This window comes from Pelodiscus sinensis, chromosome 1 (assembly GCF_049634645.1).
Source record: "Pelodiscus sinensis isolate JC-2024 chromosome 1, ASM4963464v1, whole genome shotgun sequence".
Taxonomy (NCBI): Eukaryota; Metazoa; Chordata; order Testudines; family Trionychidae; genus Pelodiscus; species Pelodiscus sinensis.
Window position 1 is genome coordinate 162787528 of NC_134711.1, and position 27127 is coordinate 162814654.

The following is a 27127-nucleotide window of genomic DNA, read 5'->3' on the forward strand; positions in this document are numbered from 1 at the left end:
AAGTGACATTGTAGAAGAGTTCCCTATTTGTTATTCTCTCTGTTACCTGCAGGTCCAATTTGTTTGTTTTTTAATTAGTTAAGTGGTAGTACCTTTTGCCTGGTACACTCTCATCATTTAATGAATATTTTGAACTCAAAGCCATCTGGGGAGCCAGATGATGTCTGAGGAAAAATAAGCTCCAGCTCATTCTGTAGGGCTAACAGATATTCCAGTGAATAACATCCATTATATGTCATCGGTGGCTCTCCTAGGGTGTGTCTAGACTATTGGGTTTTTTCGAAAAAAAGTGGCCTTTTTTTGAAAAAAAACTTCCCCTGCGTCTAGACTGCTGCCAAGTTCTTTCTAAAGTAAATTGAAAGAACACAGCGGCTTTTTCGACCGCAGAAAACCTCGTTTTGCGAGGAAGAATGCCTTTTTTTGAAAGCGCTCTTTCGAAAAAAGGCGCTATGCTGTGCATACTGTGCTTTTTCGAAAGAGAGCATCCAGACTGCCTGGGGTGCTCTCTTTTGAAAAAGCATTTTGCTTTTTTGAAAGTATTGGTTGCAGTCTAAATGCTCTTTTTCGAAAGAGGCTTTTTCGAAAGTATCTTTCAAAAAAGCCTCTTTTGGAAGAGGCTTGCAGTCTAGATGTAGCCCTAGAGTTGGCATAGAACTATAGAAAGGCAGGGTGAAGGGACCTCAGAAGGTCATCAAATCTATTGCCTCATGCTGAGGCAGGACCCAAGCATACCTAGGTCATTCCTGACAGGTGTTTGTCTCATTGTTTAATAAAATTGACCAAAACAAAATTATATCCGCCTCAGAACACCAAAAAAAAAACCCATTTCCCCACGCATTTGATTTCTCTCAAAGGCCCATGTCTGCAGGAGCCTGCATAAATTCTGTACAGGATGGTGACAAACTTAATTGTATGACATGTGCAGTTGTGAATGTAATTGGCACACTGAGTGTGCAAAATCTGTAACTGCATGCAATAGTGACTTAATAAACAAAAGAAAACACCTGGTCCTAGAAGTGCCATACAGTGTCCTTTTCCCACTAAGCGGCAACAGTAGCTTCGCTAATATAAAAGTTATAGTTTAGCATCCATCTTTTTTTACACACCTCCTACTTTTTCAGTGGGAGATCTGTTGTTGTTGATGCGAACAGCATGACCCAAACTTTACCCACCTAGTCCAGGCGCCCTAATTAAGTACAGGCAGTCCCCGGGTTACGTACAAGATAGGGACTGTAGGTTTGTTCTTAAGTTGAATTTGTATGTAAGTCAGAACTGGCGTCCAGATTCAGCCGCTGCTGAAACTGACCAGCGGCTGACTACAGGAAGCCCAAGGCAGAGTTGCTCTGCCCTGGGCTTCCTGGAATCAGCTGCTGATCAGTTTCAACAGCGGCTGAATCTGGACGCCTGGGACAGAGCAGCTGGGGCGCTGCCGGGTAGGTCCCTGCAGCGCCGCACCTCAGCGCTGTGGGGACCAACCCGGCAGCACCCCAGCAGCTCTACCCCAGGTGTCCCCAAGTCAGCTGCTGCTGAAACTGATCAGCGGCTGACTTGGGGATGCCTGGGGCAGAGCAGCTGGGGTGCTGCTGGGTTGGTCCAGTAGCGCCGAGGAGCAAAGACGCGGAGGACGCGGGCAGCGGGACCGTGGCACGTCTGGGCTGTCCTGCTGACCGCGTCCTCCAAGGCTTTGCTCCGCGTCTCCCTGGTCTGCTGGGGGGACCATCCCCCAGCAGACCAGGGAGACGCGGATCAGCTTTTCTCGCCCCAGAGGACGCGGGCGGCGGGACCGCGGCGCGTCTGAGCGGTCCCACCGCCTGCGTCCTCTAGGGCGAGAAAAGCCCCGTTCGTACCTGCGGATCCAACATAAGTCGGGGACTGCCTGTATAATCTGGCCCACTTCATTAAATGAGTGACACCTTTCTTTGGACTTGCACTGGATTTCACTGAGTGACGGTCTACACTAAAAACTTATGTCCGTATAACTGCATCACTAAGGAATGGGCAAAATTCCCCCCTCGTGAGCAGCACAGTTATACGGATCAGCATACGTAACGTCTTTGCATAGTAGCTGCATTGTATGTATACACAAGTTGTCATAGGCAGGGACTGGAATAGCAGTGTGTTAAGCTGGTCTGGATTGAGGTGCATTGGCAAAGCTCTGTGGGGACTGAGGAATGTAGTAATGAGGGGTACGCAGAGCTCTGTAAGTTCAGCAGTGGGGGATGTGTTCTACATATCGGGATACATAAGTAACGGATGGACTGAGGAAAGCAATAACACCAGGTACTGCGGTAATCACTGTTGGTGGAGAAGTCTCTTGTACTTTTTGCTCCAAACCATTTCCACTCCTTTATCTGTATCCCACAGAGGCCAATGTAGCAAAGAGATCCTCTTCTGAGGCAGCACAGCAGGAAAAGACTTGAGCAAGATGACAATCAGGTTTCATTTATTTAATAGTATAAAACAGCTACAAGAGAGCCCCAGGTCTGCAGGGTGGTGAGGATGAACTGAGCTGCTCTAGAGATTTATTCAGATAGTTTTAAATAATACATTTAAATCTCATCAGGCATCGTGAATAAATTAGTTGCTGCCTGTCATGATCATTGCTGAGCCTCCCAGCAAGGGGAAACCAGCTAGTTCACTCTCAAATACCTGGTTAGGACAGGACTTGAAAGCTCTGTCAGACACCTACTACCTAATGGGCAATGTTTGAGGAAACAATTGGAGAGTGGGGGGAAGAGGGGCAGCATTGCTGCTGATATCCTGGGGAAGTGACCCAGTAGGAAAGGAGTTTCTGTCATGGTAGTACCTGCTTGTGAGGACTCCATTTTCATAATAGTCTCTGGCTAGTAAATAGCTCGTGACTGTAGAAGCACCGTTCCTCTCCTTGTTGGACAGGAGAAGTTCTCTGTTCCTCACATCCTCCACCTTGTTGCTCATCCCTCCTACCCCTTCTCATGATTTGACTCCTCTCCCATGAATGACTCCACTGTCTGACTCATTGCCGTATCTGCTGTGGATCTGGTCAAGAGTCCTGTTTATTGCTCGCTGGTGGTACTTACCAAAGGTCTGAGCAGCAGCAGAGTTCCTGGTGCTGCCGATCTGTGGACTGCAGAAGCTAACTCTGTGACATGCTACCTTTTGTTCATTTTTGGTACTTGGCTTTTGCAGACAGTCTAGAAACCTCTCCCTTTTTAAAACAGGATCATGTCAGCCTGAAATAGGCTGTTTCTAAAACAATAATGCAGAAGTAGATGTAAGTAGTGGTATGGTAACCCTGCATTGCCCTACATGGTTTTGTGCTTTCGATCCCCCTTCAACTCCAGTGTTCTTCCCCCATATCCCCTCCAACCCATTCTTTTGGCATAAAGGGAAAGAAGGGTTAGGGAGGTGTAGGAGATATTCTCTTGTTAAGTAACCAGAAGATATGGATTCTGTGCAAACAAATGTTTCTCTCAGAATACTCTGTGCCTGTTTTGTTAATTATCTTACACAATAATCCAGGAAGAGGAAGTTTCCCTTTCATGGCTAATCTTTGTGGTAGAAATAGACAGTGGACAAATGACTCCTGTGTCTTAATGTGATACGTGACATTTATTTCCTCTCAATTTACTAAATCAGCTTGATGTGTATAATAATTTTATTGCCAGTTCCCTGATGTCTGTCTGTCCAAGGAGGACAGAGGCATTTAGCCATTGTGTGGCTGCTGTGCTGCCCTCAGAAGAGCCAGCTTCTTCTAAAAAAATGCAGACATCTCTATCACTATTCCTTTTGCTGAGGTAGTTAAAATGTGGACAGACATAAACCAGGGAGAGAAGAATTACCTCCTGTTTTTTAAAGAGGGAAAATTAAAATATCTTAAACATGTCTACTTGGCCAAACAGTGACTTATAGGAGGAAAGGCCCTAGCAATGAAGTAAAGTATTTTGAAGGATGGGAATGCTGGGAGGGTGTATGATAAGGAGTGAAGACATGGAATTAAGAGGACAACATAGGCTGCCAATGATCAGTAAGCAGGATCTATTAAGTTATGCAATAGTAAACACAAGCAAAGTGATAGTCCTGTATGGTAGCTTGGGGCATTTAGCGGAAGACTAAACAGAGCACCAGAAAATATGCTGCAGGTAACTATCTGCATGGGCCCAAGGCTTTGGGGAGGACTAGATATGACCTAATAGGTCCTTCCATCTCTAATGCCTATGAGTTACTGGAATTGTAAATAGAAACCTTTGTCCCAGTGCTCCTTTAAAGAATCCAGCCTTTAGTTGCTGCCTTGACTCAAAGACTTCTTAATTCCATTAACATTAAAGATTTGTTTTCTGATCTCCCTGCCCTCTTTTCTTTTATTGCAGTCATTCCAGACTCCTTGCGCGTGGCCTCCGTCCCACAGACCCTAAACAAAGTGGAGCGTGACTCTCTGGAGTTGAAATGTGAGGTTTCTAAGAGTACAGCCCAGCACAGTCACCTCTCCATCTCCTGGTACCGCCAGAAAGCAGGCGAGCCTCCCGTGGAGATCATCTCCCTCAGCCGTGACTTTGTCCTGCGAGCGGGCAACACCTATGCGCAGAGGCAGGCTACTGGTGATGTTCGTCTAGACAAGGTGGGAGAGACCACCTCCAAACTCACCATCTACAACCTCCAGCCATCTGACCAGGGCGAGTTCTACTGCGAGGCAGCGGAGTGGATCCAGGACCCGGACAAGTCCTGGTATGCCATGACCCGCAAGCGCTCCGAGGGCACCATCATCAGCATCCAAGCCACTGGTCAGTATCTACAGGATTTTCTTTCTCCATGGACAGGTGGCAGGAGAAGCAGTGGGTGCTGCAATAAAGGAGAGAGTGGGGGAAGTGTGAGAGCTGCAGTTCCAAGAGATTTCTCAGTATTGAGCAGGCCAATGACTAGCTTAGTGACTGCCCAGCCTCACTGCGTGTGTGTGCACTGGCATCAGGCAAGTTGGGTTTGGCTGAAGAATAGTTGCCATAGGAAAGTCATGAAAGCCCTCTTACCAGATCATTCTTAGCTCTAGATAGGAGAAAGCCATGAATGTTATGGGCCTTGGCTACCTCAGAATCCAGCTCTCTCCCTGTGCTTTGTTGCTTTGTTTATGATCCACATAGGTGATCCGGTTAACAGTTTCTTGGATGGAATGAGTGGCGGGACACTTTCAAGGGTTGCCAGAATAGCTTTGTTGCTGGTGGGAGGGTCAGACATCACTAGATGTGATAGAAGGCATCTTATAGTACTATACGTTTCCTATTGCACATGCCTAATCTTTGACCTGTGTCCTTGGAGTCCCTAGACCTCTTCCTTCCCTGGAATGCATTCCTCTCTCTAATGAGGCTTGGGATCTGCACTGGTATTTCCTTCTGCAGGATTTCTCAACTGTAGAGCAGCTGCTTTAGACTCCAGCTGTGCAACATCCTATTTGGGGATACCTAATATGTATGTGCCAAGCCATGGAGACTGGACATTTGTACCTTCCACTACATAGTATCCACGTGGTCCTCTAAAACATGTGTAGCTGCACAATGCCCAGTCTGCATGTACTAGCTTTAGAACCAAAGTGTGCATCCCGGAAGAGGCTATTGGCATGGACTAGGGTAGGGAAGTAGTAGTGTAGAGGTTTCCATGAGTACAGTACAGGCCCTGAAAAGTAACAATAGTCACCAGAGGGAATTCTTAGCTCTGGAGAATTATAGGTGAGTAACTGCTCTTCCCCTGCCCCTAAAATGGCTGATTATCATCTGACTGAGCCTGAGATTTAATGTTTATCTTGAACTGCTGTCCCCAGGACTTACACCTGTTGGTTGTAGCTGAAGAAAGAACAGCGATTCCAAATCAGAGAAAATAAAACTACAGAATTCAACAGCGATTTTTATATTGCATTTGACCCATTTGCATGTCAAAAATTTCTCTCTCTGCTAGCACCACAGGCTCTGGTTATGATTTGAAAACCCAGCTGGGCTTGTTCTACCTCTTTGCTATCAACACCAGTAATAGAGATCCTGCAGCTGGAACTTAACTGCCACGGTGGTTAATGAAGCTTGAGGCAGAATAGACTCCAACTTGCTATTTCATGACACTTCTGGTCCTCCGATAAAAAATGACTAGATAACGAAGCAGTCTGACCGTGAGCTAAGTGATGAGGGGCTCGTTGATTAATAGATGAATCCAGTGCACAAATCTATCCTCTGGGCAAGAATAAAGAGGCAGCATTGCTTAGGGGATGAAACGTGGCAGGATGCCAGTGCAGCTTCTGTCTGCGGGGAGCTCGGGCCCCCGCAGACAGGGGCTGCTGCTGCCCCACAACCTCTGTATCAGAAGCAGCAGTGCGGGGCAACAGGCAGCCGATAGGTCAGGGGAGCTGATTTTTAAACTGCCCCTCCTCGCAGACCAGCTCCACCTGCCACCCTGTGCTGCTACCTCTGATACCAGAAACAGCAGTGTGGGGAGGAAGGGGGCTCCCCGGGAGTGGGGCCCAGGATGTACTGGCTGCTGGCCAGTATTTTAGTAACCATGTAACCACTAAAAATTGTTGCAGCTACACTATTACTAAAATACACAGTATCTAGCATCCCCATTGGAATCATTCTTCTCTAGCTCTGTGGATAAAAAAAGGCTAGGAAGAAATGAGCTATTTCTTTTCCTGATTTGACTGTGATTGCAGCTTTTGCATACCTAGCAGTTGGCTGCTGCTCCTCCTGCGCGTGAGATGAACTCTGTTCTCCCAGGCAGCAATTACATGCACCTCTACTTAAGTACTGTGATGACTGTATGTTAATGACAGAGGTAACTCGGAGGGATGCAGGAGCATGAATATGGGGTGTGTGAATGAGAAGTGATTTAAAATGAAGCATGGAAGTGTCCTGTACCTGGTCTGGCTCTTGGGTGAAGTCCCGCCACGTGTGTAGTGCTGCAGTGACACTGCTGTGTGTTGGTCTGTCTCCCTTCAGATAAGGAGTTCAGTGTGCGGTTGGAGACAGAGAAGCGAACATACACGGTGGGTGAGCCGGTGGAGTTCAGGTGTATCTTGGAGGCGCAGAACGTCCCAGAACGCTACTTCTCTATCTCGTGGGCCTTCAACAGCTCCCTGATCGCCAGCCTGGGGCCCAACGCTGTGCCCGTCCTCAATAGTGACTTCGCCCAGCGCGAGGCCCTGGGGCAGCTTAAGGTGGCCAAGGAAAGCGACAGTGTCTTTGTTCTAAAGATCTACCGCCTCCGTCTGGAGGACAGTGGCAAATACAACTGCCGGGTGACTGAGCGGGAGAAAACAGTGACGGGGGACTTCATTGACAAGGAGAGCAAGCGGCCGAAGAACATACCCATCACGGTCTTGCCCCTCAGTAAGTAGAGATTGGCATGCTCCTGCATGGTGCTGGGTATGTGTGCGCCCTCCAGTGCAAATCGGGATACCTGAGAAGCTTAGCTGTGTTCACCCAGGGCGGAGGGAAAAACCGGAGAAGTGCACAATGAACATTTGTCTGGTGAGGCTTCAAAACCCAGCCAGAAAGATATTGAAATGGGGAGGGAGGGAAGGTATCCACTACCCAGGTTCTTAGGCTGGAAAATTGGCCCTTGCCCTTGGTGTGGTTATCCCAGGTTGTAGTTTGTTCCTTGACAGCAGAGAAGTTTTAGATCTTTGCTAGAACAGGGAATGGGATTCCTGTCTTCATTCTCCCTCCTTTCCCCACCTCCTAGCAGGAACCGTAGCACTTAAAGGTGTTAATCCATCTTAAAAAGGCTGAATTGGGAGCGCTGCTGGTCCTAAACCAGCTCCCAGTTCATCCTGGAAGCCCAGCCACTGGAAATTAGGGATATTAAAACCATAACCAGTTAACAGTTTTAACCTAGGTCCTGCCACCCAACATACGGATCCATCCATATTCCAGGTTCTGCTGGCTAGTCCACCAGCCTCACCACAGCTGGGTCTGCTCCAGCCTGGTGCAGCTGACCACTGCCAGAGTTAGCTGTGAAGGAACAGTTAATCAGTAAGCTTACAGGTAAGCCTCATGCTTGCTGTGTGCTCACTGGTTAACATCCCTACTGGAAACATTTCAGTACCTGCTGCCCACATGTCCCTGCTTTGGTGATCTTGCAAGAGATCCCGTCGGCTCCTCAGATGTGCCCTGGGCCCAGAGGCAAAAACAATTGCATCTTTCCCAAGCCCGCATTCACTTTTCAGCACAAAGATCCAACCCTGTCATGGGATGCCTGACGCAGCCAGCCTAGTGTAAATATTCCGGTCTGACCCTGTCTGAATGCCTTTTGTGTGTCAGGGGGACGACGACACAGAAAAGACAGGGCAAGAAGATCCAGCCTTTAGATTCATTCATTCTCTTTGTCTTGCTCTTTCTCTCAAATTCAGTTAACTTTGATGTGACCAGCTACATAAGAGTTATCAGAACTACTCCAACAACAGTTATTGATCAAACAAAGGAGTGGCTGAGAGAGGATTTTGTGTAATTGTTACCTTTCATTTATTAACCTTATAGTGAGCTACAGCTTGTTCTGAAGCTACTTGTCCTGAAATAAGGGACAGTTATAGTCCTTTACTCTCTTAGCATGGACTAATTTATTTGTTTAGGATTGAAAATTGCACTAGCCAGAAGTCCTGGATTGGACTGATGCCTAAAAAGTAACACTTCTAGACTAGAAATATCACAGATTTCATGTGAGATAGCATAACCACCAGTTCTGGAAACAAACTAACACAACTCAATTTTTTCCCCCGAAAGGTGCGAAGCATCTATAACTCCCCCCCGAAAAGCAGTGGGAGTTACCAGCTTTCAGCACCTCTGAAAATCAGGCCATAAGTCTTTATATCTCTGGAAACTTAAGGATCCCACTTTTCTGGTGGCCTAAAATATTAATAGCTAGCTCTGGTAGTCTGTGAGAGAATGGCTGCTAAAACTGGGTAGGAATTGGAAATGGCAAGATGGTAATCAGAATTCTGTGATGGTAAGGCTTTTGGGAGAGCCAAGACTTACAGTACCTGTCGTAAAATTCATGCTTTCAGTATATTCATTTTCTAAGCTCGTCTCCTAGACCTGTAATCAGAAAACATTTTAACTCTTCGCAGGCAGTCATAGGACAGATTATCAGAGTTTGGCAGTCATCTAGCTTAGGCTCACAAGTACCCCAGTAGCAAGTCACTGGCCCTGTGCATACTTTGGATATTTGCACACTCAAGTTAGCCTGCACAGATCCAATGTGTGTGCAGTTTCATGCACCTGAGTTTGAAAGGAGAGCTTCCCAAAGACTCTACCTTCCTTGCATTCTGGATCATCTCCTCCCTGTGCTCACATTTCTCTTCTGTCTCTTTAGAGACCAGCATCTCGGTGGAGATGACTAACAATGCCAGCAATATCCTAGAGGGGGAGAGCCTGCGCTTTGGCTGCAGTGTGCGCTCGGGATTTGGGCCCCGAAGCCATCTCTCCGTCAACTGGCAACTTGTGGACAAGCAGAACAGGCGCAGTGATGTTGTGCGGCTGGATCGGGATGGCACGCTGCAGCCGGGTCCCTCCTACTCAGAACGTAGCAGCTATGGGGGCATCCAGATGGAGCAGGTGCGGCCTGGCTCCTTCACCCTGGAGATCTTCAACAGTGTCAAGGCAGATGAGGGTCACTATGAGTGCCGTGTGACTGAATGGACACGGACGCAAGATGGGGAGTGGCAGATGATTGGGGAGCGTCACGCTAGCACACCCGTGTCCATCACTGCTCTGGGTGAGTACCAGAGGCACTGTGGAGTCTGTGCAATGCTTTCCAGCACTTCACCCTCATAGGGTTTTGATTAGGAGGCTGCCGCAGACATTACTGGCTTGCTCTGTGTGGCTGTGGAGCTAAGCATTGGGCGGGAGGAGGGGAGAGAGAGGGGGGCTGCTTCTGGTGCCAGGAACTTGTCAGAGTGGGAGTCAGTGTGGCTGTAGGTATCCTTGGCGGAGGAGAGCAGCATGTCACCTTACTGGGGAACACTGGCATGGGGCATTAGAAAGGCAGAGAGGGAAGGTGGATGGCATTTGACACCTCTGTGGCAATCCCGTGAAAGTTACTCCTTGCAGCTTCTCTGTGAACTGGGTAAATATAAATCTCCAATCTCCAGGTGAGGAAGGTGAAGCTCAGAGGGACTGTGAGCCTGACTCTGAAATTCTGAGCAGCTGCAACTCCATCAGATGTTGGCAGGAGCTGCCCTCTGCACATCTGAAAATCAGGCCCTCCGCGACTGGCCCGAAGCCATACAGTGAGCCCATTGGTCAAGCGGGATTAGAACTCACCAGTCCTGATTGCTGGTGCCCTGTTCTTACAGCTAATCCCTCTGAGTGCTGAATACAGGAAAACCACATGGTTTAAAGGAGAGCATTTGGGGAACTGTATGGATTTAGACTCTCACTCATCTGGTCTAGATCTTGCTATTTTTTAAGAGTTGGACCAGTGCCAAAAATACCCTACGGGTCTGAAGAACTACTGGTTGTTCTTGAAAGTCTGATAACTTGGAAAATGCCAGGGCTACAAACAATTGCTGTATGTTGTGATTGGAAAGTTGGGTGGATTCACAGCTTTCCTGTGCTATGCAAAACCTTTGAAATCATATCACATTCTGATTAACATCTTGTTTTTCCCTCCTCCCCTTCTTAAGAATTATTCTTTCTAGAGCTAGAAATCATTGCTTTGGAATGATTTCACGCTGGCAAGAATCCTGGGTTATAAAGAATTAAGGCCAGTTTCTCAGCCTGGTGTCAATCGGCATCCCTGAGGAGCAACTGAAGATGTTAATTTGTACTTGGTGTAGTCTGGTGAAGCTGGTAGCTACATTGCATGCCAGAATTGAAAAGTAGGGGTAGGGGCGTGGAAGGGAAAGCAAGCAAGCTGGTAATTGGGGTGATCTGATTCTAAACTGTGAGTGTCATGTTCATTAATTCATTCTACTTATTGAAAGTCGGCTGCGTAAAACTTCCCAGTAGTTCCAGAAAATGTAATTAAAAGCTAATAAATTTATCTTCCACTGCAGTTCCCTCTTCCAGAGAAATCTCAGATTGACAGGTCATAACTAGTTCTGTTTATATAACCAAGAGGTGCTATAGGTTGTACCTCCCTTAACTGGGAGTCTCTGGTCTGGCAGCATCCTGCCAGTCCATGGATGTTCCTGAACCACAGAGCCCAGGTATAGTGATATCAGGCTGTGGGGCAGGAGCAGCAGCGGGGGCCAGCAACTCAGCTGGGAGCCCCATGGGAGAAAGGGCGGAGGAGCAGCAGGGAATTCTGGCCCCTGCAGCTGCACAGTAGCAAGGGGCTGTGACAGCAGCAGTCGCAAAACTCCAGCCCTGGCTGTGGCGGTAGCCATGGCATTCCAGCCTGGAGGGCCATGACAGTTCAGGAAGCAGCCAGGCTAGACTGGAGCCCTAGCTGAGGGCAGCAGGGCAGCACAGATTATATTGGGAAGGACCTCCCCTTGTACGGCAAATCCCCTTGTGCGGGACCGGACAGGTCCTGAGGGTGCCGGGTGAGGGAGGTCCAGCCTGCATTACAGTTCAATATAATTCGAAGGAGAAAATGTCCAACATCCTTTTGCTAAGTCTGATCTTTTTTTCCCCTCATAATAGTTGTAAAGTACTTAGTGCAACTCAAATGGCACATGTTAAAGAGAGTACAGGCAGTCCCTGGGTTACGTACAAGATAGGCACTGTAGGTTTGTTCTTAAGTTGAATCTGTATGTAAGTCGGAACTGGCATCCAGATTCAGCCGCTGCTGAAACTGATCAATTTCAACAGCGGCTGAATCTGGACGCCAGTTCTGACTTACATACAGATTCAACTTAAGAACCCCAGGCATCCCCAAGTCAGCTGCTGCTGAAACTGATCAGCGGCTGATTCCAGAAAGCCCGGGGCAGGGGCTTCCGGTAGTCAGCCACTGGTCAGTTTCAGCAGCGGCTGACTTGGGGACGCCTGGGGTAGAGCAGCTGGGGTGCTGCCGGGTTGGTCCAGTAGCGCCCAGAGCGGCGCTACGGGACCAACTGGCAGCGCCCCAGCTGCTGTACCACAGGCGTCCGGAGCAAAGTCGCGGAGCACAGGGGCAGCGGGACAGCCCAGACGCGCCGTGGCTATCCTGCTGCCCTCGGGCTCCGCGGCTTTGCTCTGCTTTGCTCCCCATCTCCCTGGTCTGCAGACCAGGGGGACGGGAAGCAAAGCGGCAGAACACGCGGCCAGTGGACAGCCCAGACGCGTCTGGGCTGTCCGCTGCCCGCATGCTCCGCGGCTTTGCTCTGCTTTGCTCCCTGTCCCCCTGATCTTCATCTAGTCTGTCCGCTGCCCGCGTGTTCTGCTGCTTTGCTCCCCATCCCTCTGGTCTGCAGACCAGGGGGACGGGGAGCAAAGCAGAGCAAAGCCGCGGAGCACGCGGACAGCCCAGACAGCCCACGTGTTCCGCCGCTTTGCTTCTTCTCCCTGGTCTGCTGGAGAAGTCGGATCCGCGTAACTCGGGGACTGCCTGTAGCTGCCTGTGGTTTTTATTACTATAGCTAGAGGAGACCAAAAGTCTCTGAGCATGTGAAGGTCTGCCCCTCTTTGCAGAGTGCTAGGGTTTGTGGCCCCTGCAAGCTGATGGGGAATAGATGTCCTCTGATGTTTTTGAGAGAAGAAGAGGCTTATTGACTGACTGCCCTCTCTCCAACTAGATTTCCCCCAATTACTAACAAATGGCTTCAGCACTTCACAGGGGTCATTGTCCTTTAATCCTAACTCAGTGAACAAACCAAGTGTGCTGCTTCCTACAGAGCCATGGGCTCATTCATTAGCTGTGGGGCAGCAGAGAGGAGAAAACATGGAGGGAAGCCTCACTTCCCCTCCCTCTCTCGTATTTAGTCAGGGCAATTGGTTGCTGTAAAAGACAGCTGTTCCTTTGTTAACCTGGATGGAATGAGCACATCTGGAGAGTTGAGAGCCTGAGAATGCAGATCTGATTCCTGCATGGCAGCCAAAGTCCTGTCGTCATGCTCCTTTTGCCCAGATTAAGTATTTGTCTACACTACAGCTGCTGTAGCAATAGCTAAATCAGTGGTTTCCAACCTTTTAAAGCATGAGATCACTTTTTGAATTTAAATGTAATCTAGGATCTACCTCAAACCCAAATACTCTTGCCCAGCCTCCTTCCCACCCCTCCCCTGAGGCCTCATCCTGCTCACTCCATCCTCCCTCCCCCATCCTCACTCACTTTTATCAGGCAAGGGGAAGGGGTTTGGGGTGCAGGACTGGGTCCGCGGTTTGGAATGCAGGCTCCAGCTGGGCATCACTTACCACAGGTGGCTCCTGGGTGGTGGTGCGGGGGGGCTAAGGCAGGCTCACCCCTACCCTGGCCCTGCACCACTCCCAAAATCAGCCAACAAACTCTTTTCATCCCTGCCCCCTCTGCTCTGTGGAGATGGGGTAGAGGGAGGGGCACCCTGACATTATCACACACTCCCTTCCTCTTCTTCCCATGCCCTGCACAGCAAGCAGGAGGCTCCCAGGGGTGAGGGGCAACTCCAAGGCAGAGGGCAGGAGCAGCATGGCAGTGCTGAGTGGGGTAGATGAAGTGCCGTCGCTTGACAGCCTCTGGGCCAAACCCCAGCCTACCAAAGGCTCCAAGATCATCTAGTAGATCCTGATCTACTGATTGTTGACCACTAAGCTACAGTGTTGCAGCTGTGTTTCTGTAGCGTAGACACTTCCTACATCAACCGGAGGGAGTTTTCTCCGAAAGGTGATAGCTGGATCAATGGGAGATTTCTTCTTCAACTTAGCTGCATCTACTCTGGTTGATAGGTCATCCTAACTATGGCTTTCTCAACATTTTTCACGGTCCTGAGTGACTTATTTAATTTTCAGTAGGGCTATCAATCAGTTAACTCCCATAATTAACTCAAAAAGTAATTGCAATTAAAAATTAATCATGATTAATCAGTGTTAACCACACTGTTAAAAATAGACTATCAATTAAAATATATTAAGTATTTTGGATGTTTTTCTACATTTTACAATGTATTGATTTCAATTACAACACAGAATGCAAAGTGTATAGTGCTCACTTTATTAAAATTATAACAAAAGAAATAGTATTTTTCAGTTCACCTTGTACAAGTATCATCTTTTTATCATGAAAGTGCAACTTACAGACCATGTACACCATCAACAGAAACACAAAACCTAGTTGTGGGCACTCCGCTAATCAGCTAGGCGTCATTTGAATCTCTCCTGAGCAGCTACACAAATGCCCAGTTTACAGGGAACATTGCTCAGCACATGTTTGTTTTAAGAAAACTTTCACTGAAGATTTAGCAAAACAAACAGAAGGCTCTTTTGTGAGATTTCTAAATAAAATACAGCACTTAACCTGCAGTTTAAGAATCTGACGTGTCTTCCAAAATCTGAGAGTGAGGAGTTATGGAGAATTCTTTCAGAAGCCTTAAAAGATCAATGCTCCAATGCAGAAAGTACAAAACACACAGTACCAGAAAAGAAAATCAGCCTTTTGCTGGTGGCATCTTAAAATGAGCATGTGTTGGTCCTCAATGCTTAGGACGATTATGAAGCAGAACCCATCATCAGCATGGATGCATGCCTTCTGGAATGGTGGTTGAAACATGAAGGGGCATATGAATCTTTAGCTCATCTGGCACACACATATATTGTGACACTGCCTACAAAAGTGCTATGCGAACTAGAGATGTTAAATATAGGTAATCAGCTAATCGAGTAGTGGATGGAATTTCCATCAACTACTCAATTAGTCAACAAGGGAAAACACTGCAGAGCCACAGTGGGGTTAGCTCCCAGCTCAGGAGCTAAGCCTGCTGAGCTCTGACTTTTAAATGTATTAAGAACCACCAGGCTCTTAATACATTTAAAAGGCAGAGGTGTAGTGGGGGGGGGGGAACAGAGGGGAGCCAGAAATCAGCTGATTGCCGGCTCACTCCCAGTCCTCCTCCCCCCCCCCCCCCACTGTGCCTCTGCTTTTTAAATTTATTAAGAGCTGCCAGGATCTTAATACATTTAAAAAGCAGAGGTGCAGCATCTGGGACTGGGAGTGAACTGGGAATCAGTTGATTCCAGGCTCGTGCCTGTCTCCCGCTATGCCTTTGCCTCTTCTACCCCCTCCTTCCCTTCCCCAAGATGGTGCTGGGGGGAACCAGGCAGCAAGGGGGGAAGCGACTTCAATTTTTATTACAAATATTTGTGTAAAAAATAAATAGTATATTTCAATTCCATTACAAGTATTGTAGTGCAATCACTTTATCATGAAAGTTGAACTTACAAATGAAGAATTATGTAAAAAAACTGTATTCAGAAATAAAACAATGTAAAACTTTAGAGCCATGGTGTCCAACATGCTAGTAAAGTCACTACTCGACTAGTCTCTTACATCCCTAAAGGCAACGTATAGTCTCACTTTCTGATGACATTATAAACAAGAAGCAGGAAGCATTAGCTCTTGCAAATGTAAACAAACTTGTTTTTCTGAGTGACTGGCTGAACAAGAGGTAGGACTGAGTGGATTTGTAGGCTCTAAAGCTGTGATGTCCATTCATTTCTGAAGCAGTGGCCAGTATAGTGGCTACTGCTAGAGCGAGCCAGCCCCACTCAACTGGCCAAAGAGCCACATGTGGCTAGTGGCTAGCATGTTGGATACCATGGCTCTAAAGTTTTACATTGTTTTATTTCTGAATACAGTTTTTTGTACATAATTCTTCATTTGTAAGTTCAACTTTAATGATAAAGTGATTGCACTACAATACTTGTAATGGAGGAATTGAAAAATACTATTTTTTACACAAATATTTGTAATAAAAATTAATAAAAGGTTAGCACTGTACATTTTATATTCTGTATTGTAATTGAAATTAATTTATTGGAAAATGTAGTTTTCCACAATTTGTAAATAAGTGGTAGTTGTGGTAAATAGTGTTATTGTTTAACAATGCTACTAATTGTGTGATTTATTGTGATTAATTTTTTTAATTGCTTAACTTTAGAAGACCAAATAACCTTGTAATATTTAAACCACCCTTCTATACCCTGAGACTCTGACATTAGGATCTGATGTCTTTGTTTTGCTTTGGACCGGGCCAGGTATGTACTTCCCTAGATAGGATGGCTGCCGTCCTTCATAGGGGGATGAGATGCAGAGATCTTACACTGGGGGCACCTCAGGATCCTCTTCCTCGTCTCCTCGATAATTGTTAAACACATTTCCAAAAGCTTTAATCCTAAAGATTGACCTGTTTTTGCAGTAATTACATGACCCGGAACCCTGCCATGGTGACGTCTTTTGATGATTAGGATTCCTAAACCCGTTTTGCTGTAAGTGTGCAGAGATCTCAGTGGCTTCAGTGTGGAATTTAATCTGCTCACTCCAATTAATGTCCCATCTGCCAACTATTGTTAATTAATATCTATTTAACCCTAAGGTCAGAGGCTACCATCTTCTGAGGAGTCTAAATTGAGTGACTATCTAAGTTCAGCAACCTTCCTTTTGCAGCCTAGCCAGTTTTCCGTGGGTTTGTAATCTCTGTTACTATTGTGTTCAAGGCAATGAAGAATTCTCTTTGGCAGTAATTTACAGCACTTGGGTAGGCAGATAATCTGTTCCAATATATCAAATATTTCTGCTGGTTTGGATCCATGCATGGGATTTCATCCTCAGAATGATATCGAGGGCTCCATAACATTGATAAATTCTGTTAGTCTTGCATATGGAGTAGAGCTCTCAGCTCATGTGAGAGATACAGTTGAGACTTCATGGAAGTTTACACCTCTCATGAGCATCAGTGATGTGAAATGCAAGACTCCCTAGCCTTACATGCTGCTGTTAGGAATTATTTTTCCTGATCATATTATTTTTCTCATCTTTTGTTTTTAGATTAAGAAAATTCTCAGAGATGAAAATTTAGGATAGTTAATTAAAAATATATTGTCCTCATACCTTTAATGTAATCCTAGAATCATAGAATACTAGGACTGGAAGGGACCTCCAGAGGTCATCAAGTCCAGTCCCCTGCCCTCATGACAGGACCAAATACTGTCTAGACCATCGTTGATAGACATTTATCTAACCTACTCTTAAATATCTCCACAGATGGAAATTCCACAACCTCCCTGGGCAATTTATTCCAGTGTTTGACTACCCTACTGTTAGTTTTAAAACACCTTAAAACAAAAACAAAACCTCTTAAAATATAATCCAGAAAATATGTATTATAACGTGGGTGGGAGGGTACATTCTAGATTGTCCAAATATAGCTATAATTGAGAGACAATGAAAGATACTGTCTAGGTGACTTAGCCACATAAAAACTAAGATCAGAAGTTCCTCACTATTACTTGGGGTTTTTCTTTCCAGGTTTTTATATAGGCACTCAGATATTAGAGCAGTGGGCACCTCTGAAAAGTATAAATGCCAACAAGCTGTCCCCTTTTACTTCCCGTCACCCCTTCAGTGCCACCAAGAGCTAGACTTGGGTTTGGGGCCGGGGAGGAGATTATGAATACAAATGTTTGGGGAACAATGTGACTATTGCAGGCAAGCCTGGACCAGGAGGTGGGTATTGAATCAATCTGCAAATGCTGTGAGGTTAGTGGTCTAATCTTTCATCCAGTTTCCATAGTTTGGTGCTAGGAGATGTGAAGATCACCAGCCTCTCCCCCTATTCACACGGTGTTCCAGTTCTTCAGTACTTTGATAGTATAGACCAGTAGATCTCAACCTATTTGCCATGGTGGCCACATAGGCAGCTGTCTGTGGGCTACATGGGCCACAGCCACACCATCCATAAATTAGCAGTGTGGCCCTGGGGTTGTCCTATGGGCTGCAGCTGTGTGCTGATCGGGCTGCAAGCAGATTGAGAACCACTGATGTGGACCATGTAGTAAGAAAGAGGGTCACACAGACACCTCGTCTTCTATTCAGGGCAGCAGGAACCACCTCCCCTCCAGCTGGAAATGCAGCCGTTGCTTACACGGAGAGCTACTGTGGAGCAGTATAGAATTTGAAGGGTTTTGGGGTGTATTTAATGTTACCTGATAATGGGAAATAAAGCAGCAGCAGCTTTCCACAGGCCATCATTGGAGAATCATTGCTATAGCCATTTCTTATTCACAGCATTGTGTCAGCCTCGTTTCACAAGAGTTCTCCAAATGCTTTAATTTCACTCGTGTCTCTCTTTCCGCAGAGGCTGGTTTTGCTGTCACAGCCATATCTCGAACCCCTGGGGTGACCTACAATGAATCATTTGACCTCCAGTGTATCATCAAGCCGCACTATCCATCCTGGGTCCCAGTGTCTGTGACATGGCGCTTCCAGCCAGCGGGCAGCACAGAATTCCATGACCTGGTCACCTTCACTCGGGATGGCGGGGTCCAGTGGGGGGACAGGTACATGGGTTTCCGGACCCGCACTGCCATTGAAAAAGCTGAGTCGAGCAACAACGTGCGCCTCAGCATCAGCCGGGCCAGTGACACTGAGGCCGGCAAGTACCAGTGTGTGGCCGAGTTGTGGAGGAAGAACTACAACAGCAGTTGGACACGACTGGCAGACAGGACCTCCAACCTGCTAGAGATCCGAGTCCTGCGGCCAGGTAAGAGCCCTCACGGTCATATGTCCTGGAGGGCGGTGTAGGGATTTTTTTGTGAGGAGGGAAAGTTACAAGTGCGGTCTTGTCCCAGTTCTTCCTTGGGAAACAGAACATGTTTTTCACCACAGAACCAGAGTTTGACACACACAGCAGCTGCAGTGCTACCCAGCAGAGGTCTATGACTGGAATAGCAGGAGTGTCGCAGGGCAGGTTTGACGCGCACTGGTAGAACTGTGTGTTGGCCCAGAACTACAACAGTGGGAGAGAGTCTGGGTCAGGATTAAGGTGTGCTAGCCATAGCAGTGAGAGGAGAATATGTGCGTAGCTCCTGCCTGTGCTACATCTGGCTTCAGCCATTCCTCTTAGAACTCACTAAGTGACAGGACTGCAGTCACTCCCATGACTCACATTCTTCCCTTCCCCCGCCACGGGCAGACACAAAAACCTCCCTAGTTCTAAGCACCGTTAGCAACTGTGTGATTATACAGATATGGCTGGGCAGGTGGTTGGCAAGGACTACAAACAAACACCTCAGACCTGCACATTGTATGTACTGTCAGTGCATGTAACTCTTCCTTCCTCTCACTTCTTCCCTCTCTTTAGTTCCTCCTGCTGCATCTCAGAGCTTACTCTAGCACAGAGGGGCCCTGATCCTGAATATTGCTGTACTTATCTTCACTTGTGCCCTTTCTGCAGGATTTTCCTCTTGTCACTGGCTCTCTCCTGCTGTAGTTCTTTGTCATAGTCAAATCTCTTTGGCTTGAGTGGGAGAGAGGAGTCTGAAGGTTTCTTGCAAACCCCAATGACCCTCTTGCAGTCCTGTGGCATTCAGAGCAGGGCTGAGCTATTGACCCAGCTAGACGTGGTGGGGAGACTTGCATCATATTAGTAGAGCCCTACCCTATTCCAGTCCCTTCTTCCTTCTAATCCCTCTTCTTTGTGTGACTTCGAAGATGAAGTTTGTCAAAACCCAGCCTCCTGTTAGCAGAAGTAGAAGAGACGTGTGGATAGACTTCTGAATGGGAGAGGACGTTTGAGACTGGCAAGGTGGAACTGGAGGGCTGGGCTGGTGGATGCAGGGAGATTCCACAACAGGTTGCACCTCTGTAAACCAGGACCTGCTGGTGATCAGAAAGTCCTGGCACGCTGCAGGAAGCGGGGTGGGAGGGCAGCAGCCTGGCGCGATGCAGGGGTGTGGGTGGGACTCTGGCACGCAGACCAGCAGGGCTGCGGGGTGGGCGGGAGTTAGGAAGGCTGGCTCACGATTGGTCAGAGCAGGGGCAGGATGCCCGGCATGTGACCCAACTGGGCTGCCAGGGGAGCCAGAAAGCCTGGTGGGGGCAGCAGGGCAGGGGGCGGAGCCAGCAGGATAGGGGCCAGAAATGACCTCCCTTGGTCCAGCAAAATCCCTCCTCTGGGACCAGTCAGGACCCCGGGGTGCTGGACCAGGGAGCTCCAATCTGTACATTCCCATTGTCTTTTCAGGCTGTGCATCTCCCTGCCAAGTGTTTGGTAAAGGGAGTTTGATGATTCAGAGTGTGACATTTCCGAGCAGCATGCAGATGCGAGATGTCTATGGGAGTCAGGCAAGGACAGCAGATGGTCTCTGTCAGTGGCATGCTCAATGGGTAGCTATGTTGTGGTCTGTACAGGCTAGGGCACTGGAATATGACTCTTGGCAAAAAGCTCATCAGCAGAGCTTGGGCTGGTATCAAATTGCCAGTGTCCTCATGTGGATTAACATATTTATTTACCTTTCTCCTTTGTGACTTGGGAATATGGTCCTTTGGCATTGAGTGCACCCCGGACTCAAGAATCAGGAAGTGTTTTGTTCTCTAGATCCATACCAATGAGGGCTGGGGTCCTAGCAAACCCACTAGCATTCCTGTCCTTAGTCACTCAAGTGCATATGCACGAACACACACAGGTAAAGGGCCTCTGGTTTCCTCCGAGGATGGCAAGTGCTGAGCCTGCAGAACAGCCAGGGGAAGGGCCCCTTCATCCAAAGGGAGGCAATGAGGGGCAAGGGGAATTTTGGCTTGCTCCATGGCACAGGCCTATGGGGATGTGCTGGCTAGCAACTCTAAACTGTAGGAAGGCTGGCAGCCACCACTGGGCTAATTCGCTGTTTGAGAAGGGGATTGGTCTGCAGAGATGGACAACAACTTCCCCTTCCTCTTCTTACCTGGCCCCAATGAATAAGAGCTCAAGTGACCTATTCTCACCTGCACCCCCACCTGCCCGGGGCACCGCTTTTTCAGTCTGCCCGATGCCAGCTGCTTTCCTGTCCCTCTGCTGGTATCTAGGTGTCGGGGGCAGAAACTCTGTCACCAGTCCATCTGGAATTGGCCACCTCATCACACCCCAGTGACCGTGCACAAGAAAACGTTCTAGCAACAATATGTTGCTGTTTGTGTCCTGTGTACAGGGGTCATTAAAGCCAAAAATCACGAATGGTGTCCTTTGCCTTCTGGCAGCCACACGTCCCCCTCTCCACCGCCTGACTGGTCGTGGAGGCCACGGTAACTGCAGGCCAATAGCTTCTAATAAAAGTGCAGCAGCACCTGCTGCCATGGATTGATTTTTACCAACCTCCTCCTCTCTTGCCCTTCCCATTCCACCTCCCACCCCCTGCACTCCTGTCTGCTCTTTCATGAGTAATCCTGAAGCTTCTCCTCTGTAACCCCCCCCCCCCCCCCTTGCTTGGGTTTTGACAGTAATGAATGTGGGAGGGGAAGCAGGGCGGAGGGGGAGATATCAGCTGCCATCTCCAGGAGTTCCTTTGCAAGTCTGGCCCTGGCAGATTGATTGACCTGGGAGCTGTCAAGCAAACAAGACAGCCAGGCTCTTCATTAGAGCATTAATTAGCAGCCAGAGGCTCTCTGGAGGCTGTCTCATAAAGTTTAAGTTTATTAGGAGCTGTCAGTATGAACCTATCAATGGGTAGGGGAGATTGTTCAGCAGAACTAAAGAAAAGCAAAGCTAGTCCATTAATGTTACTTCGAGAACACGCTTCACAGTGATGGTAAGGAGTCCTGAGACAGGCACTGAATACTCCAGCACTGCCACAGTACTAATAGTTTGCCTTCCTATAGTGTAAGTACAACAAGGAGCCCTTTGGCACCTTAAAGACCAACAGATTTATTTGGGATAAGCTTTTGTGGGCAAAAACCCACTTTGTCAGAAGCATATTTTTGCCCACAAAAGCTCATGCCCAAATAAATCTGTTAGCCTTTAAGGTGCTACAGGACTCTTCAGGTTTTAGAAGCTACAAATTAACACGGCTACCCCTCTGAGACTTCCAATAGTGTGTCTTTCAGAGGCTATATTTGGGGTGAGGAAGAAACAAAAGAAAGTTGTGGGGTGCATGTAACCGCCCCACGTGTCACTTCTAAGGATGCGGTGTCTTGTGTGACCTTATACCCAGCAATTAAACAAGAAATAGCAATTAGCTTGAGAACACGCTTAATTCTCATTGCAGAACTTCACATGAATAGCTCATCACGAGTCATCGGAGATGAATAAACAGGATGCTTCTATTTTATCAATACATATTAATGGCTGTAAGCATCTACCGCTTTCATTAGAAACATTGCATTGATGTTTTGGGTTTAAATGGCCAATTATTTTTAAATAGTTTTCCAGTTTAAATACTGCAACTTTCCGCAGTATAAATCACTCACAAATTAAGGGATTCATTTTAGCTGAAGACTTGAAAGGGCTTCACTTGAAATGCATTTCTGTCCTAAGGAGCAGCCACAGAGTTAGGAGCACCCGGGCAGCGGCGAGCCAGTGCCTTGGAGAGCCACTTGCGGCAGCCAGGCTCTGTGGGCAGGGATTGGCTCCAAGGGGAGCCAGCACTGGGCTCCTTCAGGGGAGATGCGAAGGTGGATCAGGGTATAACTCTTGTGGAGCAGGGTGAGGAGGACTGTGCTGTCTCCCACTGTGCAGAGAGCCAAGGGCCCAAGCAGGCAGGGTGGATCCACCAGCTCTGGGCAGGAGGTGATGCTTTTCAGACTGTGGAGTACACCAAGCTAGGAGGTCACGTCCCATAGTTTTGAAAACCTTTATGGTGAATAATAGGTAGAAATCTGGGAGGAGGCACATGATCCCATGTCCCCCCTCACGCACACCTCTGGCGCCTTTCATCAGAGAGATTCTCAGAGCCCATTGCTAACATAATGAAGCATCCCCTCACCCCAGCCTTGCTTAGAGAGGCAAAACGACTTGTCCAGTGTGATGCTGTGCGCCGTTTACAGAGTTGGGAAATGGAACCCAAGCATCCTGGTCCCCAACCTCCTCTTCCTAGCCAATAGATACATTCCCTCCACCTTGACTGTCACTTTTACTGGTCAAGGACTTTGAAATTATGTTCATGAAGCAGCCACACAGTTTTCAAACTGCTGCTGCTCTGAGTGGACATGCCATCACACCGAGGCCCTATTTGCCACAGAGTACGATACAAAAGGACTTTGGGGCTTTCTTTCAAGAGTTGCTGTCTCTGGGGCTTTGTGCAGTGGAACAGCTTCACACGTGGCTCAGTGCAACAAGTATGATCCATAAGGCGTAATCTCAAGCTCTCTTTAGTCACTGAGATCAAGACTGGACACCATCTTAATTCTGCTCTTGTTTTGATCCTAAACCAGTTTTACTCTGTGCACTTTTATTCTGAAAAGCTTTGTGCGGCAGTGCACGTGCTTCAGTGATGGTGCTTGAGCAGGTCCCTACTTCTGCATGCCAAGAGTCCAGACACGGGAAAGGGGCTGTTGATTAACGGTGACTGGAATTGTGATGCAAAATGGCCTTCTCTCTGCTGGACACTCAGGGCCTTAATCCAGGAGTTCTCAAACTTTGTGATACCGCAACCCCCTAAAATGCTAACTGAATTTGTGGCACCACTCCACCCCCCACTCTCACTGCTCTGGGTCACTTCCTCCCCCCTTCTCACCGGCCCTCCTGGGGTTCCTTCAAGGCGTTTGCGGTCCTCAACGCCCTTCCCCCTGCAGGCTCCTTCCCCCGTCTTTCTCCTCTGCGCCTCTTTTCTGCTCCCTTTGGTTCCTCCTTTCCTGTCCTCTCCTCTGCCTCCTCCTCTGACCCCCCCAGGTCCTCTTATTTACCCCCAGGTTGTCTGCCCCAACTTAATCCCCCAGCCCACTGCCTGAGGGACCCTGCCCTCTCCCAGCTGGGGAGGCGTTCGGTCACCCGGCAATTGTGCCCCTCGCACGTCCGCTCCTGCGCCGGCTTCACTCTCCTGCTGCCTTGCCTCTTCCTGCAGCTGAGCCATGCTCCTGGAGTCCCGCGACTCCAGCCACGCTGAGCAGCTTGCCAGATGCAACCCCCCCCCCCCCCCCTCCAAAGTTGCTCGCGACCCCCCCTGGGGGTCACAACCCACAGTTTGAGAAACGCTGCTTTAATCCTTTCCCTCAGTCACTGGAGTAAAATCTGCTATCCTGCCTCAGAGCTGCTGCTTCTCAGTGACCTTCATGCTTCCAGCCAAAATAAAGTGGTTGAGGCTCTGTGCAAGCCACGACTGACCACTCTCACAGCCTATTCATAGGGGAACAAAACCCTTGTGTATGCTGTAAACAGCACAAGAAGTTTGTCCCCCTCCCATCCCTGCTCCTCTGCCGCAGAGACACACGCAACATCTGCAGATTTACTTACGGGAGATCTACCTCCTGTGCTGCTTGTGTGCAGATTCCCTGCTCTGGCTCTCGCCGCCTCCTACGGATACTTCTCTGGCCTGGAACTTTCCCTGTGATGATGCATCAGATCCTGTTTTCTGTGCTCTTGTGCCTCCCCCCTCTAGTGGCATTCTCTCTACCACTCAGCCTGTTGAGCCCTTTTCTTCTTTGCCCTCTTACTTCTGCAGATGGTGCTGGTAGGCTTTGTTATTGTCCACAGACTTCACTTCGTGTTTATAGATACAGGCCCAAATTCTGCCTCCTGTTAGAGTGGGAATGGGGAACCTTTCTTGGGTCGGGGGCCACTAACCCACAGAGATATCAGTCGGAGGCCACACAAAAGTGAGAAGCAAAAAAGAAGAAAAACCTTTCAGTCGTGCACACATGCACAAATACAAAAATCCCACAAAACCCCTTGATGCGGGGTGAGCTTTTTATTTATTTTTTTAATTTAGAATTTTAGTGCGATGGCTGAGTTTGGGAAGGGGTTCTGGAGCTTGCCCAGCTGTGGCTACCCCTTCCTCCCTAAATGCAGCCCATTCAGGGAACGGGTTGGGGGGGGACTTCCCTTCCCTTCCACTCCTGCAGGGGATTCCCCCCCTTACCTCTCATCCCACACATCTCCTTAACTGTTAAGGAGGCATTGCTTGTAGCATATGGCTGGAGCTGCCAGATGCTGCTCCCAGATACAGCCACTCTATTCAGGGAAGGGACTGTGGGGTTGGGGGAGAAACTGGTCCTACTGTGGCCTCCCCTTCCTCCCGAAAGGCCCCCCATGCCGGGAGGGAGAGGGGGGGAATTCCCTTCCCTCCCACTCTGAGGACAGATTTCCCCCTCCCCTCCCTGTCCTGCATGCCTTCTTACCAGCAAGAGACGTTTTGCTGGCAGAGTCTGCAGGTGGCTGGGAAGCAGCTCCAGCCTCTTCACTGCTGCTGAAGCTCCTGTTTACAGCAGGGGCTCCAGCACATGGAGCTTCCCCTTCTGGCCAGGTCTCCAGCACGTGCCTCTCCTATGTACAGGAGAGGGCCAGAAGTGTCCGGCCTACGCTGCAGGGGAAGCTGGCAGTCTTTAAAGCAGCCCCTGGAGCGCCCCCTCCCCCTGCCCCCCACACACAGCATTTCATGGCCACTAGACAGACACACACCCCAGGGGACAGATTAAATTATTTGGCGGGCCGGATTCTCCCCTGCATTACAGGCAGCGTAGTCAAGCATCTAGGGCACTGGCCTAGGACTCAGGACCCCTTGTTCCTGCCTCTGCTCCTGCACCATTCCTCCTGGCCAGATACCCTACCCCCAGTGTGCTCTTGCTCACTCCCTTGCTCTTGCACATCCACCCTGGCCAGACACCTACCCCCACTCTGCTCCTGCATCCACAGTTGCTCCTTGCATCCTTCCTTGCTCCTGCTCACTCCCCCTGGCCAGACACCCTACTCCCAGCCTGCTTCTGCACCCCACCTCCCTCCCAGACCTTGCACCCTCACCCCCTTCTACAGCCCATCTCCCACCCAGATCCTGCACCCTATTCCGCTCACGAGCAGCACTCTGAACCCCTCATTTTTGTCCCTACCCCAAAGCCTAACTGAGTCCATATAATCCACTAATTCTGGAACGCCAGAATCTGGCCTATGGAACACCCTAAACCTCAGTCCTCCCTGTACCTCCCCTTTACCCCGTGGGGCTGGAACTGCAGAGGAGTGAAGTGTCTCGGTTGGGGGTTTTGGGAGGAGTTTTTTTGCTTCTCACTTGTGTGGTCCCCAACTGATTTTTCTGTGTCATTGGCAAAAAAAGGTTCCCCACCCCTACCATAAATAAAGAAAACATTGAAACCTTTTGTATTGGACATAAATTAATATTTTACTTAATTTAAAATGAAATTTGATAAACTAACATGAGAGAGTTAAAGTGCTCAATCTGTTTAATAATTTAAATTAAACCAGTCTCCCTAGCTGCAGCACTAGCAAAATGGCTCAGGTGTAATTATATAACTAACGGTAAGTTTCCATTACTAATTAGTGGTCCGCGGAAAAGTTTACATTGAGTGGGGTTGTCCACAGGCCAAAGAGTTTGGGAACCACTGCTATATGGTCAGTTTAGTCCATGTACTACTTGGCTGATTGCAGGAATGCTTGCCCATCTAGTGCTTGTCTAAGATCTAAGGATTTCTAAGGGCTTGGGTTCTACCACTTAATCCAGAACTTGTCTCCATTCTCAGTTGCATTTTCGTGCTACCTCTCCATGCTTTATCATTATACTTCTCCCCAGCCAACACCCATATCCTTCTAAATTATCATGCACAAAATATTTGGCACTGTCCATCTTCAAAGCTTTTTGATGGACGTGAATTCTTAGAGCACTCTGTCCCCTGTAAGGTAAAGTTCGCCTCCATGATACTGATGGGGATACCGAATTGCAGAGATGGTGGTTTTTCCAGCGGCCATGCATTAAGGCAGTGTCAGAAAAAGGAATAGAATGGTAGAGGCTAAATGACTGAATCCTGGGCATTTGTTAAACATGAGGCTACAAGGTTTCCACTCACAAGTTGTACAGGTCACACCAGCTGTTATCTAACCAGTGCTGTGTGAAAGGAAAGAGCTCTTTCCCTTGTTTTAATATGCTCCCCCTAGATATGCAATGCAGATTTGTAGTTGCTTTTTTAATCACTGTGCCACATTGACTGTTCCTCTTTTTGTTCTTCTGCACAGATGGTCAATGTACTTTTCACCCTTTCCTTCAGATCTGTGCTGAACCTCCTGGCATTGTGACACTAGTCTCCAGCCTGCCTGAATATTGATTTAACACACTGATTCACAGTGTTTTCTACTGGGCTTATGTAGTTGGCAGTA

The 27127-nt window shown here is 48.2% G+C and overlaps 1 protein-coding gene across 5 annotated transcripts in view; it reads left to right on the forward strand.

The window, feature by feature from the left end:
• The window catches only part of IGSF3 (immunoglobulin superfamily member 3), a 152699-nt gene that overhangs the window by 97089 nt on the left and 28483 nt on the right, over positions 1-27127 (forward strand). For 4 of the 5 annotated variants that reach the window (XM_075909263.1, XM_075909248.1, XM_075909271.1 and 1 more), the window contains 4 exons: positions 4350-4760; positions 6951-7340; positions 9322-9723; positions 18197-18601. In XM_075909263.1, the coding sequence (XP_075765378.1) occupies positions 4350-4760; positions 6951-7340; positions 9322-9723; positions 18197-18601 (1608 nt within the window). The remainder of the gene's footprint in view (positions 1-4349; positions 4761-6950; positions 7341-9321; positions 9724-18196; positions 18602-27127) is intronic. The other variant, XM_075909275.1, reaches the window with a different exon arrangement.